Below are 22,139 nucleotides of genomic sequence, written 5' to 3' on the forward strand. Positions count from 1 at the left end.
AAGGACTTAGCATAAGCAAGGGATCTCCAAGCAGTTTTGGGTTAGCCCTAAAGATCATATAGACCTTGCATATTGTAGCAGTGTCTATTTGAAACATAAGACAATAACTTACTTGTATGTGTATGTTTACCAATTTTAACCTTAAAAATCACTCTTTTGTTTCTTTTTCTTAGTTAATAACCTTTAATTAGTTTATTATACATCTGGCTACAAGTGTCTTTGATGAGAGATCTAAGGTACAACTGACTTGGGGTAAGTAACTGGTCCTTTGGGCCTGGGAATAACCTGAATATTGTTTAGATATTTGGTGTAAGGGACCATCAATCAAAAAAGCAGGCTTACTAGGGTGACAAGGTAGACTGGAGTGCCCAAAGGACCATCTGTAACTCCATGTTAAAGGCTGTTATAGTGCTTGAGGAGCTCATACTTAGTACTTGGTTGGTGAAATCTAATTATAGAACACACAACTGATTAGCAGTTTGTGCCCTGGTTTGTAACAGTCTGCTGTGAGATTGGCATCCACATTGGTGAGCCACTCCAGATAGCCTGACATTGGAGTAATCTTGACTGGATTCACATGCCACCAGTCAATTGGATTTATAGATCATAACCTAATTTAATTTAATTTAATTTTGAGAGTTTTAAAAGTTAAAGATTAGTCACAAGGAGCGAACCACAGTCATAGGATGGTCTTGACACAAAAGACCTTGAACAGCTTTGAAAAGAGTGGGGAATAGCCTTTAAAAGGCAAACCCCAGATCAGAAACTGAGAGCTTTGCTTGTAAGTTTTCACAAGGCATCCAAGCACCGTACTCAGATGTCACAGAGACCACTTCAATGGAACTGGCACCAATGCAGCAACTGCGAGCCTTGGTTTGTTACAGTCTGCCCTGCACCCACATTCATGAGCCATTCCAGACAACCTGACACATGTATCTAATATATTCATGCAAACACTCAATGAACTCCATTGTTTGATATAGGCACAAACTCAAAACTATCTGCTTTTTCTCTTTCCCTGATATGGTTAGTAAGCCCCATGCGTGCAAATAATAATGAAAAAAGAGGAACTTATTGGCAGAATACCAAAGCGCAAGACAAACTCATCTATCAACGGGACTTTTATATTGTTTCTTTGCAAAAGCAAGCCATTGTGTGAGGCAATAAGTTTAAAGCAGTCTGTTAGACAATATTGAACAGAAGCCTATTGGGAGGCTCCATTCTCTACCTACTTACACGTTTAGTGGTTGCCAGGCAGGCCACTGTGCTTTCGCCTTGATGACAGTTAAAACCTCATCACTCTGTAAAAGAAGAGAACAAAATATAAAACAGTGATTGAGACAACTTTATTATGAGAGTAACATTCTGCAATGATTTATAGCAAATCGAGGAGGCACTTGGATTCAAGATGCTCTTCAGAACTTGGAAGGAGAGAGATATACCTCCCTCTCCCTGCTGCTTGGAGGAAATGTTGTCCTGCTCTGTGTAGTGCAGAGAGGAGCTTATGTGAGCGCAGAGAAGAAAGCATTCCCTTCCCTACACTTCACTACATTTCTGCCTCTCCCACTTCTGCAGGAGCTGGGGAGCAGACTGCAGAATAGCTCAGTTCATCACATTTCCCTTTAAGAGCAATGGAGTTTATAGTGCAAAATGCATCATGAGTCTCTGCTCTTCTGGGTCACAGTTACTCTCCCCCACACAGCTTGAACCAACTGTGAAGGGCAATGGGTGTTCAAATGACATGGACAAAACCAATGGCAGCATGGCACAGACAAGAGCTGTTCTGCTAAAAGTAGAGGAAGCTTAGGAAGAGCCCAGACACCAAAATCCACAAGACCGCGCTTTGTAGTTCCCACAGATCTCCTGGCCATTCCAAAATGCAGCCACCCCTGCTACCGTGAGGGGAAGACAGCCAGATTGCCCCCAAAACCGCACACCTCTGGAAGACTCAGTTATAGCTGTGCGCAGTCCCATGTGGGTAGAGGCACACTTGAACCTTGCTGAGGAACAAAAACCAGAATATTGCCATTTGTAAGGTTTAGCAATGGACACAACAGTATTTGGGGAAGGAGAATGAGATCAGCAACTCCTGATTTGAGGGGAATTTTTTCAAAGTGGTGCACATTGAGGAGGGCAGAAATGAGAGAGTCTTGCACTAGGGATTTGCCCTCATCAATCAGATACACCCTGAAAGAATTAAACTTTCTTATCTAGAAGGGTTCAGTATTATGTAAACAATCAATGGATGCACTGTAAACATTGAAATATAACTACTGATAGCAGTTTTACCCCACTTCTCCCTTCCCCACACAAACTCACATTCAAAAAAGTGAGGAAGTATAACACACACCTGTGGAAACCCAGACTGTGGCTAAGAACTGTACAATGATTTTTTTCCCTAAAGACTATACAAATTCCTGCATCAGCAGTTTTTAAATTTATATGCAGTGTAATAAACCCAGAACAAAAACAGGGGACTGTTTTAACGAGGCTCTGGTGCACAGAAGACATCTATCAAATGTTTCTTAGAGCCTTTACCATCTCCCTCAGGATTCCTTCCCAGTAAATTGTTTAAGAAAATAAGAAGTTCACAACTCATGCTCATGATTTCTGCAGCCTTTTAAAATATGTCCCAATTAAACTAAAAAACCCACCCTATACATTACTATTAATTGGCAGTTCCAACAGAGCTGTCCTTTCATTTTAGTGATAACCTTGCCGTCTCTTGCTTGAAAGCAATGGCTCAGATACCCCAGGCTAGCTCTAATCCATATATGCCCCAGTTTAGGGAAATCAATTTTCACTGGTCATTTCTACCACTGTCATTACTTTCAGTCTCCCTCTTTTTACCATAGCAAAGCAATTACACAGCACTGATATGTCCTATCTGTAACATGGGAGCTGTTCAGCCCCAGGTGCTCATCCGCACCATGACCTCTTCCTCATCCTGAGAGAGCAGCTTGGAATAATCCATTTACTTTATGAAGGGATAATTTGCTGCTGTTGGACAGACACTGGCCAGATTCCGAGCTGGTGTAAATTGGCATAGCTGCATTAAACTCAATGGATCTGTACTCACGTACACCGGCTGAGGATCTAGCATTATGCATTTAAATAACAATCAAAAGATAATGACTCTCAGATGATTAGTGGGGCTAGAATAAGGAATACTATGCTGGAAAGGGAATATTTATGCACAGCACACTATGTACATTGTGTAGCAGAGAAATCTGAGTGCTGCACGAGACGACATAGCTGCAGCAGTCTTATCCACCAGCCCTCGCATTGCTCATTCCCCACTCCCACTTTCAAAACCACTGTCATGTTGGGGTAGAAATGAGTTGTGCTCTGCTTCATGCAGTGCATAGCCTGATCCCAATGCACCCAGAATAACCACACTGCTTCCACTAGGTCCACTCTATGCCTTCAGAAACAGGGGAGGCAGTATTCCCTTGAAAGCAGTGCTTAATTTGTGCCAGGGCTTGCCAGATCTGAGTCCTGGCACCTCTAGACTTGGCACTTCTTAGCTTCAGCACCTCTGGGTTTGCCATGTCAGTTATGAGAGTAAAAAAATTGCTTGAGCCCCAGCACATTACAAATTAAGCACTGCCTGAAAATAATTAAGGGTAAGAAGTGAATAGCAGAAACTGATCAAACCAGGAGAGTTAACTATCTCACAGATACTCACTGCCTCTCTCTCTCTCTGTACATTTTGTGATGAGGATGGAATCTGCCTTAATTCTAAATTTCCTTTGCTTTTGGCTGTTTGGTTCACCAACCCAACATCCTAACACTTTTTAAATATGTGTATTTTAATTTGCATTCTTTTAGAACACATTTGCATTTAAAATGATTAGCCACATATTAAACACACCAAAGGGAGTTTGACTATTACTAGTTAAATATACATTTGCACTTTTAAAATAGTGCATTGTGTATCCAGCAGAAATCAATAGCTAAGTCTAGACCATCTGGGTCACTTATGTAAGCAAACACTTGTGGCACGTGCTGTACTATGTAAATTTAAAATGTGTACTAAGAATGAATAATGTTTCAAATTGTAATATCAATAGTAGTTTATTATTCAGAGCAGAGAGGGAAATAGACCTGACTCAGTCCCCCTTTACAATGAATTAATACCCAGAGCTGAAAACTCTATAATCCCAAACTTGGAAGGGTTTGAAATCCAGATGCAAATTTTGTACCTACAACCCATCTCCAATTAAATGGGATTAGACTATAATATAAACTAAAGTGATCTTTACAGTTTCAGATTGAGACCGTGTAACAATTATTTGCTAGATTTAATTTTTAAATAAATCCTATCAAGGTTAAAGTAGTGCACTTCAGAGATAGTTCTGATTTTTCAGAAGTTGCACAATATTTAAATGACTAATTTTTTAATTAAATGTTTCTGGTGTGGTTTTGGTTTTGGTTTTAAAATCACTCTTTGACAGAGATTCTATACACAAAGAGCTAGCTAGGAGCTAGTTTTTACCAGAGGGATAAGACTGAAAAGAATAATTTTTTCAGGATGTTGTTTCATTTTGTCTTTCTGTAATCTGAAATCATAATACAACCTTAAATGTAACATCACCATTATACAATATAATCTGAGTGACAATCTTTTAAAAAAAAAAAGAGGAACTTCTTTAGTCCCAGGAACTTGAATATAGCATATGCAAAAAAAAAGTGTGTGACTCAGCCATCTTGGTTTACACACCAGAGACTGAACCAAAGCCCTCCAGAGCACACATCTCTACATGAGTTGAAAAGCCATGCTGTCTTGCTAGGGGTTATAACAGACTTGCATCCTCTCTGGATTGGGCACAGAGAACAACTATAACACATGCTCACCAGTGGGTTATATGTGCACAGATTCACAGGGTAGTATACATCTTTGCCTGCCAACCTCTCCTTCTATAGTATGTATGTGTAGGGTGGAAATTTGAAGGAGACTTTTAAATTATCTTATGAGGCTATAAAATGTCTGATATTAAACCCATAAACATAAAATACAAAGAGTTGTCAGTCTGAAGCAGGATTTGCCCACTACAGTGTCTAATAGGTGGCCTTGTATTATCCCAGTGCAAAGACCTCCATAGAACTGTAAAATACTATCAATTTTTTATTTCAATGAGTTCTGGTAAACATTTCCCTTGGGTTCATTCTGCACCATTTATCCCCTTTTCTTCCTGCCCTTCCTACCCCCAAAGTTTTGCTTTGACTTTTACAGTCATACGAATGCCCAACTCATGCCAAAAGGCAGAGAAAACCAGTTAGTTTTATCATCTATGATGCCAGTTGCCTAGCAATAATGCAGAAGTTTGAATAGAAAGTAATGAAAGAAAAGGAACAGGCACCAAAGCGTTTTTCTGGAGCTTCTGGAAATCTTTCAGGCTAAGTCTAATGTACATAGGTCAGCTAAAAGAAGAAAACCTTATCTCACCGTTCTGAGCATGTGGGAAGTACAAGAATGTGAATCTGGGTATCTCTCTATCAGTTGTTACAGATACTTCATTAACATTCCCTGTGTGTATGCTTGCTTTTAAGTGAGTTTCTTCCTGAATCACACATTTTGTAATTGAATTTTCTTGGTTTTTTTAGATCTCAGTTCAGCAAAATACTTAAGTATATGCCTCATCTTAAGCACTGAAGCCAATGAAACAACTCGTACCTAAATTTAGTCTTGTATATAAGTACCTTGTTGAATTAGGGTCATAATAAAGTACCAGAGAACCTCATATTGGACCAGATCAGTGGACTTTGGATCAGGTTCTACGACCTGGATTCAGGAAAGCTCTTAAGCATTTGCTTAAGTCCACACTTATTCATATGCTTCAGGGCTGTCCTGAATAGAGATGCTTTCCGGACTCAAGGCCAATGTCATTTATATTAATGAGTAGGGGGCTCACTGAGGATTACCACATTTTGCAAATTAGTGATTAAGTGAACATAGATTTTGTAATGCAGTAATAGTTTACGTGGTTAATTTAATTTGACAAGTGTAGTTTAGATATTATAAATTATTGTACTTTATACTGTAGCACATTAGTCAACATACTGTAGTATAATTTGTAAAAGTAAGTCATAGTGAAGCGATCAGAAATTATAGTGAAATATGTATTTGCCAGATAAAGCCCTTTTTTCTGTTTGTCCGTTGTCTACAATCAGCTACTGTTTTTACAAAAATAACTACTAATTAGCATCGTTTTTAGTATCAGTAGGGAGGCCCAGGAAATATTGGGAAAGGACAACGAAATATTCTTTTACCCCTAGAGACAGTCATGGGGCGAGGAAATTTGCACTGTTGATGTTGTGCATGTCTTTTGTCTAAAAACAGGAGTTCAGTTTCTTGAGCTGTCAAAATTACCTCTTCATCATACACGTAGAGCCTGATCCAATAGTCTTTCTATTGACTTTAGTTATTCTGGATTTTTACATGACAACTTCTCCCTACCAAACTAGCCTCCTAAAAGAAAGCCTAAAAGCAGAATTTTATAACATATGCTTCCAATCTGATATAGAGAGTCATTATATCAATTTTTCTTCTTTTTCAAGAGTTAATAACTTGCATTACATCTGTTTGTTCTTGCAATTTACAAATGATGATGGCTACTAAATTAGAATATTAAATGGCACCGTACATTAATTCTGCACTATGAATCAACCATTAAACTCAACCAGTCAATCATGTGCATTACAAAAGGATTCAGCAAACGTGGATCATGAAGCATTGGAAAGTGGAGCATAGCTTACTAGAGTAGTGTTCAAATATACTTTGATTTAAAGAACTGCACAACCAACGGGATTTAAGACAACTTGTTTAAAGAGTAATGTCTGTTTAAAATGTATTGGAAGCTTGTGGTAAAATTTTTAAGTCTCCCATTAGCATACTACTGAATCAAAAGCGAGATTAATAGGACCTCGCAAACCCTATAAACTTTCTCATATGCTCCTGCTATTTTTTTTAATAGTGGACATGATCTGTATCTGGTTCAGCATTGAAAATTATTGTTTTTATGAAGCAATTTTTTACTATGGCTTTTATAATATGTAACATGCATAATACTATGTAGGATTCTTAGCACTTTATAATAAATAATACTATTAGATGCAGTTCAACTAAACAAATGACAAAGCACTTTTTAGCAGACAGCAAAATCGGCCAGTCAGATTGAATCAAATGTGAGAATGAAGAAATATGTTTTGAGCCAGGGTTTTCTTTTACGGGTTTCACACAGCAGTTGGTTGGCATTTGTTTTATAGGACAGGATTTCTATCTATTACTAGGGTATCAATCGCCATAGTATCTGAACACCTCAAACATTAATAAACTTATCCTTGAAACATTCCTGTGAGATACAGAAGCAATATCAACCCCATTTTATGATGGGGCAAAGAGAAGAAGAAAAAAAAAAAAAGCCCTACATAGCATTACTTTTATATTTTTCATATCAACAACTATTCATTTTGACATTTTCTTCAATTTAATAATAATTTTTAAAAATTTAAAAATGTGAAAATCAAAACAAAGTATTTTGTTCAACCCAGAATGCTTTTTGTGGGTTGGGGTTAATTGCCAAATATTTTTTTTAAAGAACTTCTTTTGGGGCAACAATTTTATTTATTTATTCATTCATTCATTCATTCATTCGGAATTGCTAGCAAACCAAAAAAATCACTCATACGCAATAGCTCAATTTTGCAATCTCTGTCAGAGAGAGGAAATGAACTCAAATTTCTGAGTTCCAGGCCAATGCCTTCACCACCTGACTATTATTCCTCTTTACGAGACCTGAAGGAGGAGGTGGTGCATGGGATGGAAGCAAAGAAACCAATAATGTTGAGTGTTTCATTCAGTACTTGTAAAAGATTTGGATACTATGGTGACAAGAATGTTATAAAAATATCTACATGGGTGATGGACAGTAAGGCAAACAGATGATGGCACCCTAAACTAAGAGATCAGGACACAAAGGTTTCACAGTCGTAAGTATACACAAAATCACCTATCCCCACACACAAATCACCATCTTTATCTATGAAAAGCCTATGTCCACTGTCCATGAAGAATTTTCTTTATTCATGAAAATGTTTTAATGTTTGATGACCTAACTTTGAATACAAGTTTAGATGCAACTGTGGCACAAACTGTGCCAGAAAGTATGCATGTTTCATAGGTTAGAAAAGAAAATGTGCATGTGCAAAGAGGCAGGAGGATAATACAGTATGATTTTTATAAATTTCTAGAAAAAATAAAAAGACATTTCTCTGAAACATGAACTAATGTGGAACCATTGATTAGTTAATTGTTCAACACATTAAGGGTTTCCATTGATCTTGATGGAAGTTGAACAGGGCCCTTTGGTTGAGAAAATCTATTTATAGTTTGCTGTAAATAAAAACATTTTTTCCCCAGCTCTGTAATATGTACTTTTTTAACAAAATGAGAATATCCATATACGCGGCTCTCCTCAAATTCACCCAGAGTTCTGAACAGACAGAAGTTGTTCATTCAGACTTTTAATACTGCATATGGCAATAGCTTGTAGCTGCACATCACTTTTTATTCCTCCAAAGGTCCCCATCTTTGTTTTTGCTTTCAAGTTTACCTTGCCATGCACATTTACTTCCTTGCAACTCTGAATGTGATATGTAATAATGCATTCTGAGTCTTGGAGAGAAGGCATGTTTCAGTAATTGCATAAATAGTCAGCTTAGCCTGAGCCTGCTGTGGTTTCAAAGCATTTCTGGTTCACATTGGGCACCTCAGAAGATCACCATAGCCATTAAGATAAACATTACATAATCTTATCTGCAAGGTCCCCTGCACAATAGTAACGTGATATTATCTCTTATGGTGTACATAGGGCATACATTTTCCTGTGGATGTTATTAAAGGTGCTGCTTCAGTTACTTCAAACCCTAATTCTACGATGCAGTTTAGTTTTGTATGCAAACATTTTTCTTTATAAGAGCTTGGACTCTAAGATACAGGAAGCTGCTTTTCCACATTTTACAGAGGAGAGCCTTTATATCATAGGGTTAAGTTCTTTAGCATCATAAAAGATTTTTCTTTAAAAATGACAAGAAAAATATGATATCATTGCTAATGGTTTACTATACATCATTGTTGAGATCCTTTTCTCTTCATGCATATTATTTTAAAATCCATTAGGATGAATTCAGAGCTATTGTAAGCTGTTGTGAATCCATTTAAATCAGTGGACTTACGTCAGGACTGAATTTTACTTTGCTGTTATCTGAATTTATATGACAGTGATTTTCTGAAGCAAGATGGATATGCTCTTATGCCCTGACATTTTTAAAAACTGGCACCCAATAAAACCACACATCATGAATGAGGCATACATATATGCTTGGACTGAATTCAATATTTGCACTGTAATATATAGAGAGATTGAATTACTCCCTGCGCAACTCAATAATTTTTAATGTATACGTTTTGCATTTCTTTTCTCCCACAAATAAGGAATTAAATTTATCTTAGAAACTATATGAACTACTTTTTCAACTCATCAAAGAGACCAGACCACTGGAGGTATTTGTTTAGTGAACTTTGGAATTCCATGGAATTGCAAAAGCAGAATGGCGTGGCTGACATATAAAATAGTGGACATGGGGGTGGAACTGAAAATCCTGAAGAAAGGGATCAAAATCTAAACCCAGCTCTGAATGTTTAGCTTACTAATAGGCCTTGATTCAGAAAAGTAGGCAGTAAGCATGTACTTTGGTCTGTCCCTATTCAGGACAGCACTTAGATAGGTGCTTAAAGTTATACAACTGCTTAAATGCTATGCTGAATAAAGAAGCTTTCCTGAATTGGGCCCATAACGCTTAACATTTATATTTGTACGTACACACACACACACACACACACACACACACACACACACACACACACACACACACTATCCACATTATCCAATGAAGTAGGCATTATCCACGTCTTAAAGAAAGGAAGATAAATCAATTAATGCTGAAACTTTTCAAACCCATCAGCATGATGTCAGGCATCTAAGTCAGAAAATGTTGATCTAAGTGACTAGCCCCAGGCCACAGAGTGAGCCCCGGGCAGAACCGAAGCTCAGATATATCTGGCTCCCAGGCCATTGCTGTAGAAATGGAAATAGTGCTGTAAAACTGGTTGAATGGATCTCAGTTCAGAGTACATTTGAAACTCCATAACACAAAATCAGTTCTGGATAATTTCTGGAGTGATTATGGTTTTCTGGGATGACATCAAGGAAAGGCATTTTCGTAATTACTGTTGTTACATATCCCCAAATCATATATTCACTTTCAGATATATCCTTCTCCATTACCTGTCCCTTGGGATTTTCTTTCAGTGAAATGGATGTTTTGGGAAAGCAATGTGGGCTGAAATTAAGAACAGAATTGTTGTTAAGGGTGACAGTGAGAATCATGTGCCCTATTTTATGTCCTGTAAGCTGCTATTATACAATATGTGGGGACCCAGCGTCTTCTGATATAGTGATATTTCATTCTTCCACACTGTAAAATAAACAGCAGCTTGTGTTAATGATTCCTAGGTAAATTTTAAATATTTCTGTTCTCATTTCCAGTAAGTGAACCGATCAGCATAACAGGAAAATATTTGTCCCCATGAGCTCTTCTTCATGTTTTATTTATTGCAGGTTGTGTATCTTGCTTCATTCTATGTAGCCTGTCTTGCTATGGGTGGGTTGGCTTTTCTTTCCCAAATCTTTAAGAATACAGGAATGCAGGTGGTGTCTTAAAGTTACATGTGCCTAAAGTAAGGGCTGGGTTTTACAATGGACACCCTTGTAAAGGAAAATGTAAATTACATGTCAATAAGTTGATGTAAGTGGGTGTAATTTACACATTCCTGCTAGTAGTTTTGTCTGCCACACTTCCCCATTTTCTACCTCTGCCTATAAATTTAACCAATTTACCAACATGCAGCACTACCCGTGAATTCCCACCTCTGTATTTGGCCCAGAATGCTTTATATCAGGGTGGTGGTGCTGTCGGGGGTATTTATAACACGTGAATTAACCATCAATGGAAATGACAGCGCAATGAGCTGTTCCTCAGAGATTAGAAATACTAGCAAAGTCATCCTCATGGGATTGCATGAAAAAACTGATCTGACCTACTCCTGATCACCCACCTCACATCCAGCTAGCGGTGCCCCTTTGTACTCACTTTATCTGACGGCTTCAGCCCGATGCAGAACAGTTGTAGATGACAACATCAAAGACATCCCTAGCTGTGCTATGAATCAGTCAAACTGGATTGAAGGATCAGCAGTCAGCTTAGGGAAAAACCACCGGGGGAAAGCTGGATTGTTCTGTGAAATTATTGCCGTGAACTAGGACTGAGAACAAAGCTGTTCTAGGTCGGGGTGGCAAAAACTGTGCCAAAAAAAAAAAAAAAAAACCACCAAACGTCCTTGAAAGAACAATCTTTAACCAAAATGAAAGAACTAAACAGGGTTCCATTTATGCAATACACTTCATTCAATCAGAAGAATTGGAATTAAAAACAACAACAATCCAACCTCCTCCAGCTCCCCCGTTATTTCCAGTTACTACAATGAATTTCAAGACAAGGTGGTTGCGTTTTTGGGCACCCAAAGGCAACATTTCTCCAGGGCTGTGCAGCCTCATGGTCCCAGCTTTCTGTGTGCTTAGTTGCCTCTGAGAATTTTGTGGGCAAGATCACCCCAAACCTCATTAAAATTTACAGGAGGGAGATTGGGGGAAGGAGGGGGAAGTTTCCCATGGATCCTCACACAGAGATCCCTCCACATCACCCCATTACAGGAGCAAGTTTATCACCTTTCTCCCAGAAAAGACCACAGCATTTGCCCTAAATCTTGTGTGGATCCCAAGGATCCAGAGCCAGCCACATGGACATATCACTGTAACTGCCTCACCATGGCCTCACTCTGGCAGCACCAGCTCCTAGGATGAATGTGGGGCAGATACAGCAGAAAATGCAATATGGTACAGGAATTTATTACTTTTTCCTGAGGAGTCTCAAGGATCTCACTGGGGAGTGGATGATTTTGGTCTCCATTGGCATATCCAGTCTCCTTCTTCATTCCCCATCACAGACATGTAGAAAGGCTTCTGCCACATCCAAGAACGGGAGGATAGGTGTTTCAGAGATCTTTGCCTGGAGGGGAACTTGATCCAGCCTGTCTTAAGCAACTAAGTGACTGATCTGATGAGGTTCAGCAAGGACAAGTGCAGAGTCCTGCACTTAGGATGGAAGAAGTCCATGCGTCGCTAGAAACTGGGGACCGACTGGCTAGGCATCAGTTCTGCAGAAAAGGACCTGATGGTGACAGTAGATAAGAAGCTGGATATGAGTCAACAGTGTGCCCTTGTTGCCCAGAAGGCTAATGTCATACCGGACTGCATTAGTAGGAGCATTGCCAGCAGATCGAGGGAAATGAATATTCCTCGCTATTTGGAAGTGGTGAAACCACATCCGGAGTATTGTGTACAGTTTTGGGCCCCCCATTACAGAAAGGATGTGGACAAATTGGAGAGAGAGTCCAGTGGAGGGCAACAAAAATGATTAGGGGGCTGGGGCACATGACTTATGAGGAGAGGATGAGGGAACTGGGCATATTTAGTCTGCAGAAGAGAAGAGTGAGGGGGGGGATTTGATAGCAGCTTTCAACTACCTGAAGGAGGGATCCAAAGAAGATGGAACTAGGCTGCTCTCAGTAGTAGCAGATGACAGAATAAGGAGCAATGGTCTCAAGTTGCAGTGGGGGAGGTCTACGTTGGATATTAAGAAAATCTTTTTCACTAGGAGGGTGGTGAAGCACTGGAATGGGTTACTTAGGGAAGTGGAGGAATCTCCATCATTAGAGGTTTTTAAGGCCCGGCTGGACAAAGCCCTGGCTGGGATCATTTAATTGGGGTTGGCCCTGCTTTGATCAGTGGGGTTGGAGTAGATTACCTCCTGAGGTCCCTTCCAACTCTAATCTTCTTTGATCTAGGGAAGTTTGATCCATTATGTTTTCCTTCATGAAAATTTGTTGAGGGTCCTGATTTATGCAATGCGGGTAATGGTGGCTCACAGCTCTGAGGACAAGCCCCAGTTCTCTAGTAGCCACAGAGATGGAAATTATTTTATTTCTTGGTCTGTTTGGCACTCTGACCTTTCCCCTAGATAAGCTGGCCTGTTGTGGTTAGTTGGATAAGGTCATTTCTAACACTGCTGTTGATATGATTGGCATCCATGTCTCCCATTGCTTGGAAGGCAGATACTTGTGCTGGGTGCCTGTGACAGATCAGTTAAATCCATGATTAATACTTCAGTAGAATTAATATTAAGAATGAATTACACAATTATTAAAGCCCTGCATCTTTCATAGCAAAAAGAGCTGGTAGTGCACCTGCAATAAAGATAATTAATTTGCCAAAGCAGGGCTATCAAGGTCAACATAAATGACAGACAGCTTTGGGTAGGGGGATGTTTACTTGGAAAGGTGAGATGTACAGATAAAACAAGGAAAAATGAACTGAAACCCTTTAGCCATAGCACTGAAAACAGTCCTGAGTTAATGTGGGGACAGACTCCAGCAAACACTCTTTTGGGGATGAGGTCTGGTATTTAATAAACAAAGCACATTGAAGAAATCTGAAAGGTGTAACAGGCTGTGAGAGGTCAAGGAAAGGAAACCTGAGACCAAAAGGGTGTATCTGACTAGCTGAGGGGCCAAAAGGGACAGATGGGAGAAAACACTCCTTAGTATTGTTTTTATTCATCATAAATATGGTGGCCCTGGGTGGGATTTTCAAAGATGCCTGGGGCAGTTTTGAGGGAATTTAGGGCTTTACGCTCCTTTGAAAATCTCAGGCCCTATCTTCATGGGCTTTGTAGGGTTTCGGACTGGCTCGGGTATGCTCATTGTTTTGTTTGTTTTAATCCAGTTTTCCACTCACCATTCTTAATAATTCCTGGTTGAATTAGACCATTGGACTCTGATAATTTTATAAAAAAGTCTCTGTGGTGCATCCTTAAAGGGAAGAAAACATTAGGCTGTGTTGAGAGAGGAAGTCAGAAACAAAACAGTATCTTATATTGGGGCACTCAATTAAAGCAAATCCATTACGACGTGCCATCTTGACAGTGGCTGCAGTCAATAGGGGCGGGGGAAAGTTGGTGGCAGGAATAGAGAACCAATGGTATCATTCTTTCCCTTGATAAAAACATTTTTCATCTCTTGATTACTTTCAAGAAAATAAAAATGTGAAATTTCAAGCTGTTTGAGTAGCAGGTACAGAAACATAGTATCAAATTCTGCCCTGGGTGAAGTGCCACTGGCGGTATTTTACCCACAGAATACAGAGATGGAAAAAGACCTTCCATCTTGTGCATCACCCAATAGTATTTTCATGCAAACTTTTAAATTAAAGTCTCTTAAGTAGTGTAATTAAAGTAACCTAAAAACTTTGTGAGGTGAAGCTGCTGAGTGTTGCATTAATATAATTATTTTATGACCGGAGCAGCTCTAAATTAAAGAGAGTCATACAGTGGTTTACATTTTAAAAGGATGCGTTTATCTTATTGCACTGATATCAAATCACCACAATATTTCATTCTTAGAGTAGGAAAATATTGTAAATTTTTTCAATGAACTGTAAAATTCTGTAGAACTGACAACTAATGGTACATTTGAAAATGTTGTGTACATAAATCTAGGGCATGAGACATGCTCAGAACAGGTACAGTGACTGTGCACATTTTGCTAATTCCTAGAGGTTAATTTACCTACAACAACAAAAAAACAACCAAACCAAAATGTGCCATTTTGGGTCAAACTAAATATTTTGTTTGACCTGAAAATAAAAAATAAACACACACACACACACACTTTCTATGTCTACATGCATCTAAATATAGATAGATGTATTTTACATGCAGCCACTGAACCAGAAAATCAGTTATTTGCCCAGCTCTAATAGTAGCACATAGCATTACTATTTGGCCAATTTCTGCTTTCTGAACTCAAACTTTGACATAGTAGGAGCCACATCCTATCACTTATTGATTAGTTTGTTAGTATCTGAAACTAAGTGGAGAAACAGAAACCCCTTCCAAACTGACCAATGGTGAATGCCTGGCACCTTTATGCCTACTAGATAGATTTTTATAGTTCAGTTTGGTCCTGATCTTTGAACCCTTGAAGTAAGTACTAAAAACTCCCATCGACTTCAATGAGCTTTGGGTCAGGACCTTTGTGCTTTTCTGAGACATGAAGAATCCTCCTCTAATGCCGCGTGCCCTGTCCTTGATCAAACTGAATCAGCATTTCTTAAAGAAGAGCTTTCCTAATCACTGGTTCTTGCGGATCAGCAGGAACTACAGGAAGCCTCAATAATTTCTACAACTTCTTTTTCCCCATTCAGCTCTTCCATGACCCAAATTTCTGCTGATTTGTTCTGCACACTTTTTCTACAATAAATCACCCAGTTTTATTGGTCCCACGTGGCTGCATGCCTTTCATTTCATGCACTAAAATCCAACCTTCTTATTGATTACAGCTACTTTTAAATAAACTTCATTGTCAGCAATGATTTTCTTTTTAATTCTATTATTTTATTTTAGATTAGTGCTCCTATTGTTTTGTTAATGGGCAATTTAATGGCAGTTTTCAAATAAATGAAATCTCAGCATTTGAGCAGAGAGAAGAGCTCATTTTCATTAACTGACCATTCCAAATAAACTCCTGAAAAACCCTTCTTGATGAAAATAACTCTGTACTTCCCCAGTCTTTTCCATTCTAGAGTGAATAATCAGGACACTTTTTTACTTAAAGTAAATTGTATCATAGGAGTATCTTATCCTAGATATGTCTGCTAAAGACCCTGTGTCCAGCAGGGTCAGTGTAAGTCTGCGATTATTTACTCCATTCCCGGCTCTCTTCCAAAAGCCACAGAGAGACTGTTTCACAGCTCCTTCATTTCAGCAATTGCACAGATGTGCTCTGAACTCAATCCGAGTTTGGTACAATTAAGGATCACAGAATTGGGCCTTAGTAAAGCTTCCAAGTCTGCCCTCCAATATGGATACACAATGCCTGCTGTCTTTGGAGGGATATTTCCTGGTGCGTCTGAGGGGCAGATTAATCTCATAATCAGGTGGTTTAGTATTTCCCCCAAGGGAAATCTATACCCACTAATTACATAGCATCACAATTCATTGCTGGAATTTGCTTTCTGTATTGGAAATGTACAGCTAGAAAATAGCTGTGAATCTGAAATTTATGACCAGAGAGTTTATCCTTTTTCGTTAAACTGCTCTGCTAAAATCTTCTGTGAATGCACTATATATTGCTTTTCTGACATATCATGTCATGTATGCCGTATCAGATATTGTTACATTATGTTGCTCCTTGAGATCTTAGCATATGTCTTGAAGTGCTATCATGGAACTAAGAGACATGATGAATACAAATGAATAAAAAATATCTATTGGCTTTAAAGCAGGTAACTTTCAGTCTGTTTCCATATGACTTTCCAAGATCAATCTGGCAGATTGAAGTGCTGTAAACTGTAGGCAGTGGACGTTATTTTGCAGAGTAAAGCATTATTAGTGTTTTATATGATATGAAGTACTGAAGAATAACTTAAATATAAGCAAACATGCCAAAGAAAGAGGGATTCCACTTAACATCCAAAGAACAATCAGCACCCATAATTCCCAGGGATACTCTATTTTCCACAAATACCAAGGTAGTTCACAAAAACACAAATCTGCTGTGTGATGTTCTTTTGCTTCTCACCCATCCCTACGTGAAAGAGGATTTTCTGTTCCTTACAATGCACATCTTTCCAAGGGAAGAGAGGAGGAAAAGAAAGGAAGGAAGCAGATGATATGGAGAATGACTTATTTATTATGTACTAGAACTGTGTTTGGCACTGTACAGCACACAAAATGATTCAAGATCCTGACCCAGAGAGTTTGCCAGGGCAAAATTATATTTCAGAGAATTCTTCCTTCTAACCCTCTAGCACATACCAGTTCTCTGCCTTTTAGTCTGAGGGCTGTATTAAAGCTCTACAGGCGTGAGCTAGCTGGGGGCCAAAGGGGTATAAAGCAGTGCCAGAAGCAGGCAAACCACAAGTAGGCATAACACGCACAGTGAAGGCATTAGCAGCAGATATTATATGCGTAGTGCCGGTGCCAACCCAATCCTGCTTCTCATCCAGCTGGCGTAAGCAGCGTGACCTTGCACAGATATGACCAAGCTGGGAATTAGATGATGTCCAAAAATGCTCGCAGGCTGTCCCACTTGCATTCCTGGAGGTATACAGACAAAGTGTGGATGCCTTCTGCACAGGTACATGGGAGTTTCTTCCTGCATCTCCACCCCGGCTAGTGCATCATTAGGGGCAGGGATAACATGGCTCAAAATCTACTCATTTTTAAAGGTCATATATGTTGTTTAAATGTAAAGTAAAAGCTAAAATAGCCATGAATAAATACTATACTGTAGCCAACTCAAATTTTGGCCCAAATTCTGCTTTTAAATACGTGTGCAACTTCTGCTGAAGTCAATAGAAGGTGTAGATTTAGAAGCATTTCTGAGGGAAGAATTTGCCTTTCCTTTAATTAAAAATAGAGGAGTGGCATTTGATCCTGTTTCATTGGCTCTGCATGGTCTTGGCTTTTTTCTGCAGGCTTACAAACACAAAGGAGGAACAATATATTTAGAAGCTCTGTCATTCTGCAGGCCACGGTGGATTGCATGACTACACAGAACTAGTGCAACAGAACTGCCTACCTAAGAACCTATCATTCTGTTCCCTTTTCTCTACCTTTGGAATGGGCACTGACATGTCACAGAATTCTTTGGGGTCTGATCATAAAGTTTAAGAAAACAACTCTAAGCATCGTAATTTCACACCCATTTTCATAACACATTTAAAAAAAATCTGCAAATTCAGCCAAGTTTTCTTGTCAAAGTGCCACATGCGCCTATGAAAACAAAGCTGTTACAGGCACTTCTGTGAAAACAGAGGTTCTGCAAAGCCCTGAGTGGTATGAGGAGGTGATAACTCTGATTCTGGAGTGGAAAAAAATTACTTTTCTAACTACATCTCCAGTTGCTTGTACATGTTTCAGGAAGGCAGTGGTTGTGAGATACTTTACTCTCACTGGTGCTGAATTTTGGAGAACAGAAATGTATTTTACATATTTTTAGAGCCTTTGGAAACGTGGGATTCAGATTATATGTGGAGAGCCAACTTAAATACTCAGTAAATGGTGCATTGCTCATAGAAACTATGGGGGATTTACTGTCCACTACCACATTCTCCTGTTTCTTGTACTACATTATATGGTGAACTATATTTATAAAGGCCCAGTTAGGAAGTGTATCTTTTTTATATATATTTTCATGAAGAACCTGCAACATTTTCTATTGGTTTGCTTTGGACTTTGACTGTCAGATCTCTCAGGGAGATTGTGACTATGAAATCTCCAACAGGGACATCTAGTGGGAACAACGAGTTGGAAAGGGTTGTTATATTTGTTTTGAAATTTATTGCAAGATTTTAAAATTTGTTTGTTCAGATTTTACTGTAAGCCTTCTCGGGAGAGTCTGGATTATCCAGGGAATGGAGGGGCTGCATTGCTTTTAAAAGAACTCAATAGGTATGGATTTTGGAATATATCAGTTTGCTTTCCTGTAAAGCTGGAACTTTCATGCCATGTTGTGGAAAGTGAAACACTATAGAAGATGACCTGGCCTTGCAAAAATTGAGTCTTAACTTACTATATTAAAAATATAGGCCCTTATGTTTTGTTATGAATTACTGAAGAAAGCCTACACATGTTGTCAACTTGCAACCCTAGAAGACTGCATTTTCTCCTATATGAGTGAGAGGTAACTTTTCCAAAACTACTTGAGAGAATAATAATAAAAAAAATAAAAAATAAAAAAAAATCAACTGCACAAACATGGGAAGTACAAATTCTTTAGGCACACATGGTAACTTAAGGTCTTATTTTAATGCAAATATCTGAAGTAATGTGGCTAATTTCCCCACTCAGCTCACTATATTGATCTCCTTTTATAAAATATCTTTATAGGTATGCAATTAAGACTATCTGAGTTCCCACAGAGCAGTATCTTTTCCATGCTGCCTTTTGATCTATCAACGTGAATTGAGTGGCACTTTTCCCAATATTATCTTCGTCTACAGATTTCTCCCATAGTGCCTGATTGACTGATGATCCACACAATCTCACAGCAGCAAAGGGCCTAGTCTCACATGTATGCAAAGATCCACAAAGATGACAACACCCCATCAGGGGAGATTATATCCCTAGAACTGATCTTTCTGGTCAGTTTTATATACCTAAAGTATGCCTATTAATCGAGGTCAGATTTATGCACCGCTAGGCACAGCATCTTCAGTACCTCCCCTGCCTACAGCTGACCTTCGTGTTTCCCGTGCAGGGGGATGGGAGATGACGGGAGAGAGAGGGGTTTGGGTCACTGGCTTGGCCAGCTCCAGCAGAGGGAATATGCTCACCCCTGAGCTCTGGCTTCCTGCCTGGCCAGGAGGGAGGCTGGGGGATGGCCTCAGGGGGAAGAGGAGGACCAGGGCAGGAGAACTCTGGGAGAGAGGAGGATCAGGAGGCAGGGCCAGAGTTCCGGTGCTCATGCAGGGCCCCCAAATTGACCAGATCCCCTGGGCATGGGCCCCACTGGCCAGTGTGGTAATCCACCACTGTTTAGGCGCCCCTAGAACGCCGGTGCTCCTAGGCACCTGCCTACTGTGTCTAACTGGAAATCTGACCCTGCTATTATTGTAAAAACATGTCAAAAGTCAACAACCCTGTCACAAGGGTCTTACAATCTAACTGTTGAAACATGACAGAGAACTGAAACTTGAATCACAGCTAATCTTGGGCAAGTTAATCTAAAAAGTAGCATTTGATTTATAAAGAGTGTAACCAGAGCAATAGCCCGACAAATGATTTTACAAGAACCAACCCTCTGTTTATTGAAATAACAGTGTTAGCTGGAATTAGTGGTTTTTAATACGTTGAAATTATAGTTAAAAGTATATCTACTCATTTTTATATAAAATATACAGCAGGCTTTTCAATATAATTGGCTGCAATCTGCAGTTGAAATGCTATAATTTTCTCATATGCATTTAATCTATACAGCATATTGATTTGCATATGTCAGTTCTTGACTGGTTCTGTTGTGCTAAAAAGGATCCTAAAAAAATCCTTTGAGTATAGATAAATGATGCTATTTTAAACAACAAAGGAAAATTATTGACCTTCATTCTATGGTATCTCACACAACTACTGTATAAATGACTTCATTCAAGTGAATGTTATTCTATTTAACGTGGTAGGATGCTGTGACAATTTTAAAGCTCATCCAAGGGGGGCTGCTACTTTTTCCACAGGGAAAGTAGAAAGAATGAAGGTTTGGATAAAGTACTTGTGAAAACAGGTACACCTCATCACTGACACATAGGGCAGGTGTGAATAGTCACATCATTATACGCCTCTGATTATGATATACCACCTCTGTAAGGAGTTAATTTATTTCAGGTATGTTGTCTCAGATCTAACTTTATGGTGCCATTTCAGAATTACTACATGTCCACACTTAGAAACTACTCTCAAGAAGAGGAGATTGCAGTGGCTAGATCAGGTTAGGATAATGGGAGAAGACTATATCCCCAGGAATATTTTGTACAGCAAGATTCAAGATGGCTCTAGAAAGTAGGATTGCCCTTTATGGCGGTACCATGATATGTGCAAAAACGATATGAAGTCATTCAACATCAATGTAGAAAGCTGGGAGGAGCATGTAAAATCCCACCCAATCTTGAAGGAATACCTGGCACTGGATGCTGCTCAGTATGAAGTGATCCAGAGGATGGAAGCAAAGCAAGAAAGAAGAAAGTAGCATGCTGTAATCTTGGACTCCAACTAAGACAACACATGGATCTGTGAAATTTGTAACAAGCTGTGTCGCTCCCAAATTGGATTTATCAGCCCTAAATGGATTCATCAGGCACCCAGCTACACCTACACTATGATCTGATGGATCAACGGTTGCCTATCTAACATGTCCACTATGGACACATTTGGGAATTGTCATTGTATGGGATTGTGAAATGAACAGGTGGGGTTGGTTCCTAGTGAACAGGCGATCACATAAACTATCACAACTGGAACTAGCTTACAGTCTTGGAACAGAGGCCAAGAAATTAAGCATGGAGACTAAACAAGTCTTTTACCTCTAAAGGCGGTCCCTCCAGAAAAAGGATGAGGCATGCTGGCAGAGCCATCTGGGTAAATTGGCATTCTATGCTTTCTGGAGCTGCTCTATGGGAAAATGAAGTGCTTCAGTCCCAGAGCTGTTAATCCAGCACCTTTCAAGACCAAGAGAGATGTACCAAGCAGGGTCCAGAAAACAGTTCTCTATATTTTACTTTCAGGAAAATGAACAAAACTAAAATTACTTTCAGAAAATTGAATGAAATCTTGAGCTTGTATCAATTTCTGACTTAGTCCTCAAGATATTTTTACCAAGACTCAGATATAGGGGACTCCAACCTCTCTCTTTTAGATTTAGGAAATGGACAAGATTAATTGAACACTGAAGATTTTTTTTTTATTTCTCCAATAATGGAGGATTGTTCAAAGCCGCTTTCTAGCCGAGTCTAGTTTTAAATGACTGAATTTCTGGGAATTCCTTAACTTTTCTTCCTAGTGGAAGACTTCATAATCTAATAGATCTCAGAGTTAAGACAGTTCTCCAGACATTCAGAACATTTGCCTTGCTATCTTGGCTGTCATATAGATCCCTGATGGGCTACAGTGGAACATTTGGCGTCTTTCCAGACCATAATTTGCTGTGTGTGTCTGTGATGGAGTTACATTACAGTACCTCAGATTCTTGCTAGGTTTCTTGCTGCAGCTTCTGTGATGATATTCCACTGTCCATCATTTTTAAACATGTAGGTCAATGATTTTCTACACTAAACCACAGCTCAAATCAATATTTACTGAATACACTAATGGTTGTCGTAGAAAAGCTCAGGGCCCTCCTAAATAAAGAC

The 22,139-nt window shown here is 39.1% G+C and overlaps 1 protein-coding gene across 8 annotated transcripts in view; it reads right to left on the minus strand.

The window, feature by feature from the left end:
- The window catches only part of SPON1 (spondin 1), a 678,179-nt gene that overhangs the window by 60,427 nt on the left and 595,613 nt on the right, over nucleotides 1-22,139 (minus strand). For all 8 annotated transcript variants that reach the window (XM_067532126.1, XM_067532125.1, XM_067532124.1 and 5 more), the window contains one exon: nucleotides 1,237-1,301. In XM_067532126.1, coding sequence (XP_067388227.1) covers nucleotides 1,237-1,301 — 65 coding nt within the window. The remainder of the gene's footprint in view (nucleotides 1-1,236; nucleotides 1,302-22,139) is intronic.

This window comes from Emydura macquarii, unplaced genomic scaffold, assembly GCF_026122565.2.
Source record: "Emydura macquarii macquarii isolate MOO-44397 ecotype Brisbane River unplaced genomic scaffold, CSIRO-AGI_Emac_v2 contig_3240, whole genome shotgun sequence".
Lineage (NCBI taxonomy): Eukaryota > Metazoa > Chordata > Testudines > Chelidae > Emydura > Emydura macquarii.